Source organism: Atheta coriaria, unplaced genomic scaffold (genome assembly GCF_025399875.1).
Source record: "Atheta coriaria isolate IRGN ID8LTWV9N9 unplaced genomic scaffold, Caltech_Dcor_3.1 hic_scaffold_8_pilon, whole genome shotgun sequence".
Lineage (NCBI taxonomy): Eukaryota > Metazoa > Arthropoda > Insecta > Coleoptera > Staphylinidae > Dalotia > Dalotia coriaria.
This window is the reverse complement of record NW_027045450.1, coordinates 8,295,862-8,312,448: the sequence shown is the minus strand read 5'-3', so window position 1 is coordinate 8,312,448 and position 16,587 is coordinate 8,295,862. Positions and strand designations below refer to the sequence as shown.

At 38.8% G+C, this 16,587-nt stretch overlaps 1 protein-coding gene across 1 annotated transcript; it reads right to left on the bottom strand.

Moving 5' to 3' along the window:
* Nucleotides 1–7: 7 nt before the first annotated feature.
* On the bottom strand, nucleotides 8–15,820 carry LOC135797598 (uncharacterized). Its single transcript, XM_065310049.1, is given in 13 exon segments — nucleotides 8–1,739; nucleotides 2,169–2,318; nucleotides 2,386–4,246; nucleotides 4,411–4,563; nucleotides 4,628–4,691; nucleotides 4,753–4,870; nucleotides 5,037–5,723; nucleotides 7,659–7,854; nucleotides 7,919–8,347; nucleotides 8,349–9,228; nucleotides 9,293–9,500; nucleotides 9,559–10,316; nucleotides 15,218–15,820. Coding segments are annotated over 13 exon segments (5,643 nt in total). The 5' UTR covers nucleotides 15,241–15,820; the 3' UTR covers nucleotides 8–1,623.
* Between the last annotated feature and the right edge of the window lie 767 nt (nucleotides 15,821–16,587).

The following is a 16,587-nucleotide window of genomic DNA, read 5'->3' as shown; positions in this document are numbered from 1 at the left end:
AAAATCATTCATTTATCAAGTTTTATTTCGTTTCAATCACAATAATGTAATATCCCAACAAGTATAACATATTTGTACACTGGTACATACATTCAAATGAATAATACTGATAATGAGCTCAACATTAATCACCCAAAAACAAAAAACAATAAATTATCATATTTAATGAGTTAAATTACATTTGAACGAAGTTTTCGTCATTTCTGTGTCTTGGAATATCAAAAATTATATTTACAATTGTGTTGTAACCTCAACCATTCAACTATTAACCTCGAAATGTGCGGGGCGCGTGTATAACCTCACTTATATAATAATATATAGATCACACATGTGATCGTGAATATGCATATTGCCATGTAGGAAGGAATAAGTCTTCGTTGAAATCTAACTCTACAAACAATGTGTCTTGTTTTGTCTTGCGTTTAATTGCGATTTGCGCTAATTGCAAATGTAAATCGATCTAACAACGTGTCATACATTTGTTCATAGAATGATAGAATGCGATAACGTTTATATTCATTTATTTATTTATGTATATATGTATATATTTCGTTAGTAGTCTCGATAGTTTAGTAAATAATTGAGTATTGTTTGCGTTAGGGTTTGGATTGACTATCATTGACATTGTCTAATTACGTTTAATTGCATAACGTGAGCGTTAACGTTTATATACTCGAAAGTTAAGTCTTTTAAGGATTAATCGCATATTAATTAGATTATATCAGTGTTTTGTGTTTGTTTGCAACTCTTGTGGTTATGATATCGATGATATTTTATATTAGAGATAATCTGCTACGATTGATGTGTATTGAGTGTGTTCGGGTCGTTAAAATGCTTAAAATTTAAAATATTTTGTGAGCGTTAAGTTAGAATTGATGTTTGATGAACGGTGAACACGTTCGATTTTTATTGTCCGGCACTCAGTGCTAATACTGATAATGATAATTGTTTTTTTCTTTGGTGGCGGCCATTTTGTCCACAAACTGATGGTTTGTGACCGATCAACAACTCACGTGATATCTTGCTTTCATATTTGGTCGATAATTTGGTTTAAGTGTAGTTTAACTGTCTGAAATTTTATAAAATTGTTTTTTTTGTTTGTTTTTTGTTAATAACTCAAGTATACAAAGTGATAGAGGTATGATTCTTTCATAGAACTGTTGTGTATTAAATTCTACGTGTAATTATCAAGAAAAACACTAGAAATTGTTTTTGTAACAGAACTTATTGATGAAAAATCAAAAAATTTCAAATGAATTAAAAAATTGAATAATTTTGCTAATAATTAATTATTTAAATGTAATATTAATCAAGTCTTAATGTAAATAGATGTTAAATTTCATCCCGGATAGAATGCTGAAAAAATTATCACTCTATCTCTTTTAGTTTTTGAATTATTAACAAAAAACTTTGAAAAAAAACTTTTCTGTCATTTTCAAACCGTTTAACCACACTTACACCAAACATGAATATTTTCTGACTACAACGATATGATTTGCAATGATTTTCTCGTTTGTTAACATTAACTACGTCTACTACATCATGTTTAGGCCAAACGTGAACACAAATACAGTTTGATTCGAAGTGTGACTGATGACACCATGTACATAACCTCTCAACGATCTAACTATAAAAATTATCACGTTGCTGATACAATGGCAGCGGCGATATGGGCGAAGAATCCTCATCATCCGAATTCCCCGCCTGTGATTCCAGTGGCAGTTTGGAGAGCGCTTTGACTAAAGTAAAAAACAAGAAAAAACGTGTGTGTGTGTGTTTCTATAGCCCAAGTCTGAGGTTATGTTCACAACAAACCATGCGCACAAAATACGCCAATCAGTAAGTAGAGATACTTATACGTAAATAATTTAATCAAATAATAAACATAATCTGTATATATACTCCTGCTGCTCTTTTATACAATCATACAATTAATTCAGGTTATGCGCTATAAATAAATAACAATATTTATGCTATCAATTATTTCTAGGTATACGCAATACATCAATGAAAATAATAAATAATAAAAATGTACACACACTGCGATATCGATACAATTAGTACACCAAATTCAAAAACAAAAAACACATGCAGGGGGAAATAGTATGAGTGGTGGTGGGAGTAAAACTGCAGAGCATGCTAATTGGATTCGTCTGCATTGTGTTTACCTGCGACGATCTTGCTCATCTCCATCACTTGCTTCGCGAGGATCTGATTCAACTGCAAGAGATGCTCACGCTGCTTCTTCTCTTCGATCATCTTCGTTGTGGCTTTGGTTGTGGTACTTGCAGCAGCAGTAGAAGTCTCACCTTCATCTCCTACAACAACAAAACAAAAAAGGTAAGGTTATGTTTATTTCCTAGATTATTTTGTAGCTTAACATACCATTAGCCAAATTGGCAGTGCTAGTGCTTAGAATAGTAGTATCCGAGAGCATCTTCTTGATGGATTCGACTTTCCTCAATCTGTGCTCTTCTTCTTCAGCGGACAACTGCGGAGTTTGTTCGGGTATGTACCTCTCGGGAATAAAAATCTTATTTGGTGCACCAAATAAGTTATCAATAGTATTCTCAGTATATTTAAGTTCTTTACTGCTTAAAGTACTTCGTACTACATCAGGTGCATCTATACGTTGCCTCAAGGCTCTTTCCATGTCTAAATCATCTCTTGCACGTCGTGTTTCCAATACTGCTTTGTTAAAAGTGTCATCGTCAGTTGTAGGCAGTTGATTGAAACTCTTTCGGATGAGGTTATTATGTGGGGCTGTGTAATGGCGGCGTTTTTCTATGGGAACAGCTCGACGGTTTTTATTCTTAGGTGTTTCCTGGCCGATTTCAGTGATTATCTGCCTTGCGGCTTCACTTTTAAACACTGGAGACAATACAGGTGAAGCATCTTTCTCGTATTGAGATATACTGGGTGTTGAACTGGTTCGGCTTAGGTTATCTTCCGGATAGGTTAGGTTTGTGCTACTGGTTGCTTTCTGCACGCTTAGGGTTGTAGGTCTAGTTGGGCTTGAAGTGACATAGAAATCATCTTCGATTAAAGCGTCGTATTTGTTTGGACCACTTGGACCACTCGGTGTGACCTTGTCACGGTCACGATCACGATGCCGACGTTCGGATTCACGTTTGACAATACGCACGGTTTTGATTTCGGGTTTCTCTTGTGGCAGTGGCATTGTAAACTGATGATTGGTGGAGTAATCATCAACTGGTGTGGTCCCACCATAGATGTCTTCCTGGGGATTATTTTGAATTTGATTTTGAACTGGTCCTTGTCCTTTGAGATCTGTACGAATGTACAATGGAGACATTGATGATGGTATGGATGAATTACTCTCCCAATTTGATTCACCATGATCTCTGATGTACATTGTATCAAGGTCTGTCTCCCTCCATCCGGAGTGGATCCTCTTTTTACCATCAAATGACTTCATGGGAATACTAGACCTGTCTGTGAGTTGTCTCACCTGCAAACTCAACTCTTGTCGTTGTTTTTGAAGATCCCCGACTTTTTGTTGGACTTTTTGAAGGTCAGATTCCATTAGACCATTACTGTTACCAATATTACCTATCCCACAAGTCAGGCTATCACCTGGGTTGGAAAACTGTGGTGAGGACCTGTTTTGGTTCTGTTTGGATGCTTGGAGTTTCTGTCTCAGGACCAATAACTCCTGTTCCAATCTAGCATTACCCGCGACAGTCTCCTCTAACTGTTTGGAGTTCTGTGCGAGCATTAGGTGTACTCTACTGAGTTCATTCTCTAAAATAGACTGTTGCTTCTTAGCTTTCTCGATAATCTCTGGATCATTGTAACCCTGCATTAGTCTACTACGAATCCCTCCAAGAGCTCTTTCAATATCCTCTTTATCTTGTTGAAGACCTTGTAGGGTACCTGAACCTTCCTGGATCAATTGATCCAACTCATATAACTGTTGGACCTTCTCCTGTAGTTGCAGGTGACTTGAATTAATACGGTTCCAATCACGTCTTTCGTCATCCAGGAGTTTCTTCTCTTGCATCTGTTGGTTAAACTCAATTCTATCTCTCGTGGTATAACTACTAGATCTATCTGAGCTGGGGAACTTGTACAACGAACCAAGTTTAACCATATTATCAACCAGATTCACCATGGGTTTCCCTTTCTCGTACTGTTTTTCTAAGTCTAGAAGATGTTGTTTGATTGCTTCCAGTTTCTGAAGACTTTCCATGCGTTTAGCGGCATCCATCAAGTGCAATTGGGCCTGTTTAGCAAAACATTAATTTTAGTATCGGTTAAATATTGGTGGAGAAATAAAAAAGCCCAAAAACCACCACAGGGTGTTACAGAAAGGAATTAATTTAATTTGTGATGTGCAAATGTTGCGTTGGGATTAGTTGAGTTAGCGAATTGAAACATGGTGGGCACCTGTATACTGTCAATTTCATTATAACCCGCTTCGATCGCATGGCAAATATTCGTGCTCTGTCGGCGCAATTGAATCAGGAGGAGGACGAGCTCCTCGTGGGTACGACCCAGGAGGTCACCAGCTGATAACTTTACTTTTGCATTCCAAGGCGTCTATTATATTCAAATAAATTTTTTAAAAATCATAAAAAATAAAAAAAACAAACAATTTACTAACCTTCCGGTTTTCCGCTTCGATGTTTTGTTGACTCGGTGCAGGACTGAGATAATAATCCTGCCAACTAAGCAAAAAAATTCATATTTTAGCTTAAAATTGAGGTTATGTTATGTTGTATTACTAACATAGTATAATCACTGTCATAACTTCGATGTAGGTTAGAGGTGGATCTCGATTGGTGCTGTTGATAGTCACGTTGCATGGCCGCCATGTTATGCATGCCCATCGAGAGCGAACCTGAAGCTAAACATTGAGGTTATATCTTTCATCAGAACCTAGAAAGTTGTAAGTTGTTCTTCATGATTGACATGCACTAGTTCTCTGAGAGATATTGACAAATGATGCTGATTTATACATGATGTGTGTGTATATACATATCATACAGTACCTAAAAACGTTTAACTTGTACCTGCTTCTTGGGCCACCGGCTGCGACGCTCTGTTTCCGTCACCACCGCCGCCAACAAACTCCACCTCCGCCGAGGCGGTCGCACGCGCACCCGCTGACGACGCGGATGACATCAAGTCCCACTGACGGAGTTTCTCTCGATCTATTATAAACGAAGCTGATTTTGATCCGGCATTTTGTTTTGTGCTTGTACTAGTAGTACTCAAACTTTGTTCTGGTGGTTGTTTAGCGAATTTCTCTTGTACCGGCATGTTGTATACAGTGTCATTGACATAGACCACATCTCTGGTGATAGCTCTAGATGGTTTTTTGCTTTTGGGCTCTTTGGGAGACGTGGCCATTTTGGAATTTGTTACATTCGCTATCCCCACACAGTCTAAGTCATCTAGACTTTTTGTATGTCTTTGACTGGCATCTCTTAATCTCTCCCTCCAGATAGAATCCTCTTCCCAAAGATAACTCCCTTCATTAGGGTCTATCTGTTGTTCACTATCCCCAAGGACATTCTCTAATAACCCTTCTAAACTGTGTGTCCTTCTAACAATCCCATCCTCATCCGAAACAAATTTCTCATCTTTTTTTGAAGGATAAACATTCCTCTGTTGTGGGTTCTGCATGTCTGGCACTTTCAATCTCTTGAGGGTGTCCGATTCGTAGACGTTCTTCTTATCGATCTGCCCGGATTTATCTGTAAGATTAAGAAAGTCCACACTGGCAGATCGTGTCGCCAACTCGTTCGCCAACTTAAATGGTTGCCCGAAACTAAAGTCACCAGTGTGGTTGGATGCGGGTCGATTGTGAAGGGAACCCCGGATGGGGTTCACGATGTGAGTAATGTCCCGCTTGCCGCCATTGTTAGTACCGCGCTGATTGTTCAGCTTCAACATGCCACCGCCACAAAGAGCGTTCGTGTTCAGCCCAAGGTCAGAATAGTAATAAGGCGCCGAGGTCAAGCTATAATCGTACTTCTCTTTCTCCGAGGGTTTGATATCATCAAAACCACTTTGGGGCGACCCTAAAAAAGCATTCTCAGAAGTATCCGATAGATAGGTAGTACCTTGACTATCTTTAGACAGATCCCTAGTGTGTAAAATCTTCGGAGATGATAATTTTATCTTTGTCACTATCATATTCTCATAATCATGGTATTTATTGGTAAAAACCAAGTCATCATCTATTTTCTCCAAGTATTTCTTGATATCCGTTGAGTTAAATTCACTGTCAAGTGATTCTACTTCATCCCGATATTCTTCGGAGACAGGGCGACCTTTGAAAAGTCTTTGTATGTCCTTTCTGACATATTCCACATCAGAGTCAGAATTCTGTGAGTGTGAAAACGTGCGTATTCTGGAGGTACCCTCATCCGTTTGTAAACTACACAAGGATAAATCATCACCTTTTGCTTTATCTTGTTTTTGTTTGGGTTGATCAAAGTCTTCCATTGGAGGAGGTGATCTTGGAATGGGTGGTGGTGAAACCAACTCACTATCAGAACTGTCTTGTTCCGGTAAGGCTGTTTGGCTAGCTCCCAGGTAATAAGAAGCAGGGCGGAAGACATCCGAAAGACTAAATCTTGGATTAGCGGAGTATAAAGATTCTAAGTCTTTGGATGCTTCATCATCTGCATCTGAACTGTCTGATTTACTATCCTGAACGGATGAAGGTAATAGGATATCAGGTAGGTCAATCTTTTTTATTGATTCGTCCTTTTGGATATCAAGTGTATTGGTTCTTAATTTTGGGTTGTGTAATTCCATGTACAAAGGTTCCATTTGTGGAGGTACCTGAGGTGTCTCCAGGGTATCCCCAAAGGTTACTAACTCATAAGGATCTAATACAGAGGTTGTTAATCCCTGAGTCATCTCCACATATGGATTCTCTTCATTTTCATTTTCGTGGTTTGATGGAACCATTGCCCCCTCCCCAAAATCAAACGTATTCTTTTTCGGAGTCATAATCATATAGTTCTCCTCAATGATAGCATCAATATCCTTGGCCTGTGTGGGGGTACGCGGCGCCTCAGGTGGCGCAAGTTTCGAAAACTCCGCCAGGATGCTTTTCACCAGCGTGCCGCCGGTGCGATTATCGAGACCAGGCGAAAGTGGTGCGATTGCAGTGGTGGTGGTGGTGGTGCTTAGCGTGTCAGTTTGTGGTGGTGATAGAGAGATAGGCGTGTAGGGTGCGCTTGTGTCTGCCGAGATCCGTCCTGCCTGCGTAATTCGCGCCGCATCCGCATTTTCTGAACCGGGTACAGAAAAATGTACAAACAAACAAAACAATTACAACAGAAAGTTAAGAATTAGAGGGGGGCGAGACACGGCACTACTCGTATGTAAAAAGCTAGCAGAGAGTTAATCAGATAAAACATCTACTCCCGTTAGAACAGATAGGCGTTATTAGTAACAGAAAGAATATAAAAATAATGTTTGGAGATATCAACAAGTGATGAGTTTTGTGGCAGGCAGGAAGGACCCAGAAACTAACCACCCCGCACACCATATAGTCCCATAGAGTCAGATCCAAGAGACACAAGTCACAAGTATAAACACATTGATGATGATACAAATTATGATACAAAAAAGTCTACGAATTCGTTGTTATCATCCCGATGCACGCGACTTACCTTCATCATCCGACGAATAGCTGTTGTATTGACCCATAGCTGACCGCCCATCAACATGCCGAGCATAACTACTCGCACGTTTGTAATATTCCGGTTTACTGTAGGTTTTGTTCACATTCTGATTCACCTTCCTGTTGAGTGGACTCTGCAACATCCGCTGCTTCCATTCCAGGAGGCGTTTCATCGATTCTTCTCTCTAAGTGGTTAATTTCGTCAAGGTTAAGCGTGTCTTATTGTAATTGTGCAGCATATAAACTTACCTTTCTTTCACCTTCTTTGTTCATGCTCGCTCGACCGTCGCCTTGCAGTCGCTGCTCGATGTTGGCAAGTCGAGCGCTTGCAGAGCGTGTAAACGGGTCGTATTCTCTCAAGTGATCATAACGATGACCATAGAGATGGTCTGTTTGTGCGTTGGGGAGTTCTTTATATTGACTACCATATAATTCTCCATCTAACTCCTTTGAAATAGATCCTTCACTCAAAACACTTCTACATCTCGTCGGTTGTAGAGGTAGAGACTCCCTACGAGTTGAAGAATACTCAACAGGGGTTGTAGCATAATTCAAGGGTTGTGTATTGGACCTCATCAGAGGAAAAGTATTATCCGCTTGGATTTCATGTGATCTCCTTGGAGGTGTGCTGTATTTCCCTGGTAACTTGGACAAATACTGCGCGCTTTTTCTCATTTTTTTCTGCATATCTCTCCTCGGAGTAGAAATAATTATCTCCGTTACGGTTGATATCCAGGCTGGATTTGGGCCGGGCTGGTTGTGGATTAACACTCATAGCCTGATTCAATCTATGTGTAGCTTCATATTCTAAAAAATCAGCACTATGCGGTCGTGGAACTGAATTCGGAGACTTTCTAACCTCTCTGGAATCACTCCTGGTAATAGACATAGGTGTATATGATCTTTGGATAGGAGTCATGGGAGTAGTAATAGATATCGACTTATTATACGCCAAGGGACTCAAAGGTCTCTTATACATGTATTGCTCCGCATAGATATCTTCATAATCCGATGGATGGCGGCCATTTTGTGCGGTGCCATTCAACATGTGCGTCTTGGACCTCCCATAGGTATCCGGCGTGCGACGTTCGGTATTCTGTGCGATATACTGCTGCAGTTGTTGGTGTTGTTGTTGTTGACCTTGATACTCTTGATTATAAACACTGTCTTGACTGTATACGGAGTTAGACTTTGACATGTTGCGCAGGTACGCAGGTGGTTGTAGAGTGACATATTTCGGTTCATTGTAGCGCTCGAGCGTGTCGGGACTCGGCGAGGAATATCCGGTGTCATTAAGCCGGCGTGGTTTGGGAGGTGCGTTCGCGTACAGCGGCTGATTATACTGACTCAGATTCATGTGGTGATTGAGATCCTGGCTCGGATTGCTAAACTCGGTCGTGTTGCTTGATGAATGCGCGTGGAGTGGTAGACGCATAATTTGAGCTTGGGACTGAGGTTGTGGTTGTTGTTGGATGATTGGGTTGTGACTATAGTTGGATTCAATTGTTTCATTGAGTGGATTGTATGAAGATGGAGTGTTTAAAGAAGAATCAGACTCACTATAAACAAAAAAATTAGGTGATTAGTATTATGGAGGTAATAAAAACAAAATGGCTGACTTACATGTTGCTCTGGAGTAAACTAGCGAGGTTAAGCGCTCGGGCCCATTGCATCATCAACTCCTGAGTATCAGCTGCAAGCACATAGGTCCGCATGTTGGTATGTTCACATTTGAAAGCAAACTTCCGGTTTGCTCTATCCTCTGGACCACAAATAGACACTCTATACGATGGCAGTAGGACAGATCCCAGTAATTTTTCTTCTTCTGGACCTTTAAAAACCATATTTTCAATAAAAAAAATTTTTTTTCAAAAATATAACCAACCCACCTTTATAATAAAACAAAACATATTCCGAAAGCACAAACCACCTCTTCTTCCACAACATCAACCCATCCGACCCTTGCTTATGCAACCACCCCTGCAACGTAACCGGAGCATCACTGGGACGTTTCGCTGAAGGTGACCTCAACTGCGTATGCCCTCCAGACTTCCTCCTCTCCAACTCCCGGTGTTTATTATGCACCGGGGTGGTATTACTCGTATTCAAATTCATATTGGTATTCATCGTATTAGTAGAACTAGTTGTAGTAGTAGGAGTCCCAGGTTCAGACTTGATCTGATTCTGAGACTGATACACCGCATTGACACTGGAATGAGGTGGAACCCATGGTTGCGGTGTAAGATTCGGATTATGTTGATAGGTTGTAGCATGTTGATGAGTTTGATAAATCGGGGATAAGGGAGACAACTGTTGCTGATGTTGTTTGAGTTTGTTCTGTTGATAGATGTACTGGTTGTTGTAATGCACGTGCAGCGGATTTGTATGAATATTCGCAGTGTTGTACAAGTTCCCCGGTGGTTTATTCATATAAGGTTGATGGACATGTTGATGGATCATCGGAGACTGCCTCAGATGTTGTTGTTGTAGTTGGTTGTTTGGTATTTTCAACCCCTGCTGCATATAGCGTAGATATTGTGGTGGAGTGTTGTGTTGATGTTTCGGTATGCCATCCATGTCCACTGTTGTGGTGGTGACAACCGTTGCGTTGTGCAGCGAGGCTTTCTTCTCCATGCTGGGATCCAGCCTGGAAATAATTATTTTCTCTATTAGTTATCTGTTAATGTTAATATTTGATGATTCTTTACCAGTCCCACAAGTTGTACAGACACGAAAACATTTTTCACGTGTGATATTTACTGCAGGACGTTAAATTCTAGTAATTAATGGCGTTGAGCGTGAAAGGAAGGAGTTGTTCGCGTGTGCGACACATTGTGTGCATGCACATTGATGTAGGTCACAATGGCATTGGTGAGCGGCGGGCATATTGACGAGAGAGGCGTTTACATCCTATACTATATTCGCCCAGTACACAACGATTGAGAATATTATCGCCGCGGATTAAATCGAATGAGATTCCATCACATCACAAGCGATTCGACACGCGCGCACGCATACACGACTAGTTTTGTATATATGCGAAAAATGGGCGCTAGGTGGAACGCAACGCACGTTTTCGATCCGTTTACTATTATTTACGCCGTGCGAATGTAGCGGCAGTGCCGTCGCGGCCACTTCCGAGGTGACGGCGTCGGCGCCCTGCGATGCGTGCTACACACCCCCGGAGGGGTTGAGTTGCGCGCCGCCACCATCGACATTCTCATGCACGGAACTAAATATTTATTGCAGCGAGGGTGGATGAACTGATTAAAGATTGAATGCAACCAGACTAATCCATTACACGCGCGAATGCAAACTGAGGGGTGTTGCAAAAGGTGGATTTCAATTTATTTTGTATTTGTGTGTGTGGGTAATATAAAAATCAATAGAAATGTATTATGTCAGTGGAGATGTGTCAACATAACCTCAAATGAGTACTCTTTGAGTGTTTGTAGTACTTGCGGTGGTTTGGTACGCAATCGTTGGAAATAGCGTGTGATCTTTGAAAATCCGTCGTAAAATGGGTCATAAAATTCGCAACATCCCAGTTTCGAAAATAAACCGACACGAATCGGTCACGACCGGCGGAGTACTGCTTGAATGTTGACATTAATGCAGCTGAATTAAATTTAGATTCAATATGTCCTTGGTGTTTGCAAACATTTCGGGATTTAAGTGAGTCGTGTCCGAGTTTTTGCTTTTTAATAATAACTAAATCATATCAATAAATAATGTAATTGTTTTACAGAAATCGATTCAGAATTAAATTCTCCATCAAGTAATGAAGAAATAATAATAAATTTATTATCATTTCAAAATTACAGGCTTATAAAGACATAATTTGATTAATAATTTAAGAAAATTTAAGGAATGTAGAGAATTTGTGCTATAACTAATTATAAAAAATAGTTGTCAACATAATAATTACACAATTAAAAGCAGAATTTAATTCTCTATAACGTTTTGAAAAAATTATAATTCTAACATATCTCGATTTTTACTTATTAATTAATAACAGCAAAATTGGTTTGTGCTAAAAACCTTAAACATGATTCACTGTTCCAGTTTTTAATTAATAACTCGATAACACACACCGCTACAATAATAATTTCTTCAGAAATCGATTCTGTATTAAATTCTCCATCATAAACCACAAAAACTTTAGCAAAAAAAACATCTTACAAAGAACCTAAGCGGTTTGAAACGAAAATATTTGCGATTTGTATCATCCACATCATCAACATTCCGCACGCGTTGTATACAACACACCTCTAACCTAAAAATACCCATTATTCACATTACTCACACAAAACCACAAAGAAAAACCGCCGAGGAATACAAATAATGCACTCATTATGCGCATGCTCTAGAAAGTCGAACTTGAACATGTCAACTTACTTAGCGACGAATTTAACACCTTTTGTTTTGAGTCTTTTTTATCTCAAACAATGCACACTTTTGTTTTTTTGTTTTCTTTTTTCTTTATTATTGTAGGTGTTAAATAACTTTTAACCCACATATATGCATCGTGGGTAATTGTAAAGTGTGCGCGTGTTTCTAGTTATAGAGAATTAAATCACTTTGTTCGCTGAGTTGCGCGTTGCGTTTCCACGCACGCAGGACAACAATGTGCTATTAATTACATTATTACACAGGCGTAATATGTCCACGCATATAATACATACACATGAATTGTATAAATGCTACAAAATCGTTGTAGGGTATTCAAGTAAACAAAACAATGCGTTTAACGCAGTCAAATGTCAACAAAGGTGGTATTTTGACATTTGATTTAACCTAAAATGTAATTTTGACATTAACCTAACATTATCTAGTATTAACCTATCGTTAAATGCTGTCAAAATAACAAAATTGACATTTTGGTATAAAACTAACCTAAAAATGAATTTTTTACATTAAATAAATCAAAAAATACATTTTTGACACTAATCTATCATTTAACGCTGTCAAAATCAACGAAATTGACATTTTGACATTGAATTAACCTAAAAATATAATTTTGACATTAACCTAACACTACTTCACGTATTGTTGATTAATTCACGTCATGTTGCGGCAATAATCCGGTCGTGGCACTCGTGATTAGATTTTATTAGACCGAACGCACCTTGTCAACAATCTCGCGGCCAATAATTACACAGATTATAGCCACTTTTTTCATTTCAGCGCACGCCTCGTTTCCATTCACCGGCGTTATTGTTATGCATTGCTGGGCGTCGTCTTGTGCACGTATGCCTTGTAAAACGGCGTGTTTTGTCGCCGGCCATATTGTTCACGAAACGTGATTGCACTAAACAAATCGCAAACGAGCCGAAAACATGTCACGCGCATTATGGCGGCAAATAACCTTAAAAACTAACCGTAAACGCGCTACTACGCCTGCGTACTTCTGTATTAGTATTAAAACGATTTGTTTGATCAATAAGGAAACTGTAATTGAGAATATTAATAGAACAAATGTTGATATTAGCTTCACATTTCGTTCCGCTTGTAAATTACGTACGCATCCGAGCAATTAATTAATCTGATAATTTTATATCATATAAAATTGTATAATGGATATACAGGGTGATTTAAACGGAAAAAATGAAGAAACTTGATTATTTTTAATTAAAAAATGCTTTTTTGTTGTGAAAAACTGAAGAAACATTAAGAAAATTTAATCAAATTTTAATCAAAAGGAAAAAAATGTTTTAATGGTTCTAAAATGGTTTTAACCTATTTTCTACACTAGATAAATATTTTTAAACCACCAAAAAACGATTTTAAACATTCAAAAATTAATTTTTGTGCATAAAACTTCGATTATTAAAATACGCCTGGATCAACTGAGATCGGTACGAAATTGGCCGCAAACTGCATAAGCAACGACAGGGCAGTTTATGATTAAAAGCAAAGAGGAAGGTGCGCAAGGCCGGCGCGTCGATGGTTAACGCGACCTTATGCGCGGGTACGGCGTAGATGCGCAAAGTCCGGCGGCGCGTCGATGGCATGCGACTTTGTGCTGATTGCATTTGGCACTTTACCTGAGATTAAAATATTTAAGATGCAGCAACGTACGGCATGGTGCTGGCCACGCCGACACACGCCAACACTTGATAAGAAAGTGTATATTGTGTTCAAACAAACGCAATTCTTGTGTCGAAGGTTCACGCGAGCTGATAAATATAGGAAATAAACAATACAAGTTTATTTTTACAATTTTTAGTCCTTGCTATTGCCATCTTTAAATGATACAGTAGTTTCGATTGAAGTAAAGGTGGTAAAAATTAAAATTCGATTTGCGTAATTGATTTCTTGCACGACAGATTACCAGACTTTATTAAATATTTAATATTTAATGATATTTAGTGAACATGCATCGTTTTTCGTTTACCAGGTAACACATTAGTCCATGATGTATTGCTGATAATAAAAGGTTTTACATTTTGATTATTTTTATAATAAACTATTAAATTAATATAAAATTGTTAGTGATATTCATGAAGAATTGAAGAATATTTGCTTAAATTTACAATGCTAATATAATAAACAGCAACGGTGTGTGATTTTGATTCCCACGAAATAAAGATTCGATACCGGTAAACAAACTTATCTCTTGCGCGAAATCGCGTGATCCGCACGGACGTTATTGCGCCACCACCAACAAACGTATTTAATGCAAAACCACGTCATCGTTGCGCCACCTAACCTTTGAAAATATTTATCAGCAAAATATTCCAAAACACATTTATCAAATAAGCAACAAGATTGATATTGCAGTAAGGAGTGAAACAATGAAATTCATACACGAAACAAAACCAGTATTTAATAAATGGCGTTGTTTAATGTTTTGTACGATAAACAATAAATATATCATGTAGTACGGTTACGTATTGCTGTCAATTCGACATCAGTGTGGTTCAATGCACAGATTTCTACTGTATCGACAATGAGAAAAATCACACTAAGAGAAATGTGAAATCGCACCAATGCACAGATAATAAATAATTCATGAAATTCGATTACTAAAATAAACATCCTGTAGATATACTAAGTAAATTATTAACTAAGTAAATTACTTAAAATTTACAATTATAAAACGATGAATTTGCATGAACTAAGTGCAATAGAAGATAAACTGCTAAAAATGTGTTTATGACGTTTGTGCAGCCATTATACATTTCGCATGCTTCCGGTATTCCGCTAATTATCAATTACAAACATTTATTTCATTAATTCATTAATTACGGGTGTAAATCAACAAAAAAAAAGCATTTCGACAGTGTGGAACCGTGAGAAACGCTCTCACATTACCACACGACCATCATAACCTCAAACTTGATATCCACGGATGAATAACTTATTAATTCACACAAGTTTCAGTTTCAAGTTCAACGCAAACAAGTTCTACGAGTAATAACGCAATCGATTCCTGTTTCAGACGACATTTTCTTTTGTTATTCTTATTTCTTATTTATCATTTGCAATTCATAACCTAACCTTTCAACTAGTATACCTAACCACATTTAACACACATTAACATACCTTGTCTCACCGTTGGCTTTCATCGGCACACCTTGCAGCGGTCATCTCGCGTGCGTTGTCTTCTTCTGGGTGAAGAAGAAGAAGTAGTGGTCGCAGTAGGGCAGCGAACTAGCGCTGGCATGCGGCATGGGAACGCATCTCGCTACTCTACTACGGTAAGTGAGATCACAAGATGGTGGTGTAGTGTAGTAACCCCGAACCGCACGCACTCGTCCGTTCTTTTACACAACACGCAGCCTTGAGATGAACCACACACAGGCAAACACAGGAGGCACTTTAAAACCAACCACCAGTTGAGTTACTTGCGTAGAGGTATCCAAATGCTTAAAATTTTGCCTTTTTTCCGAGAATTTCGGCACCACTGGCCTCAAATTTGTCACAAACAAAATTTTTATTTAAACACTACACAACTGTTGTATTTTAAAAGAAAAACACGTTTATTTTATATTATTTAAGTAAAATATATTAATTTCTTTAGGTGTATGTGGATGAATTATAAAATCACGCGTTTTTTTTCGTTACGAATATCTGAATGTGTATAATGTACAACTGCCGACGAACGTGGACACCGCAACTCTGACGACGCCGAGGTGAGCGCGGCGAAACGCGGTGACTCGGAGAGTGTGTTACGTCGGGTGCCCGTTGGAGGGGAACAGGTAGTAAACGAAGCCAACAAACGCAAAAGATACCGAAGAACACAAGAATATTCCAGCCGAGAACAAGCAAACAAAACCAGTCGGTCACAGTTCACAACATAGAAATCTACTATACATAACCAAACTTTACAATATACCTAGCAATACAAGTTGCCTATATCACATACAATATACAAAAACTAATAGAAATTCATTTGTTTCAAGAGAATATAACAAAACATAATCACCTGTTGTGATTAAAACTACATTGCATCTCGTGAAAGTATACTAGATGGAATTTCGAGTGAATTGCCACTGCGCATGCGCAGCTTTGATATCAATCGGAGTCCGGGGACTAAGGTGACCGTAGTCTGAGCCTGTGTATGCATTTTACACCAAGATCAACTTCTTTCTGAGCATGTGTGTGCGCGCACGGCGCGCATTCTCGAAAGTCTCGGAAAGGAGTGGACCCGCCGTGTTCACGCTCATTTTGTGCGTCACACCGTTTACATTTACAGCTACAGTGCACATTGCACACACCACATGATTGTTGGTTGGGCTGGCTTGTGTGATGCTGTGAATGCAACTCTCATCAGCACGACTTCCGTCGACGTTCAACGGTTGCAAACATGTTTACGTGTTTATGTTATGCTCATTTCATTGAGTAAACCAATATCTGAATATCTTATACGTTGGAAATATTGGTTTAGGCGGTTGATTGAAGTTTTGGAACGC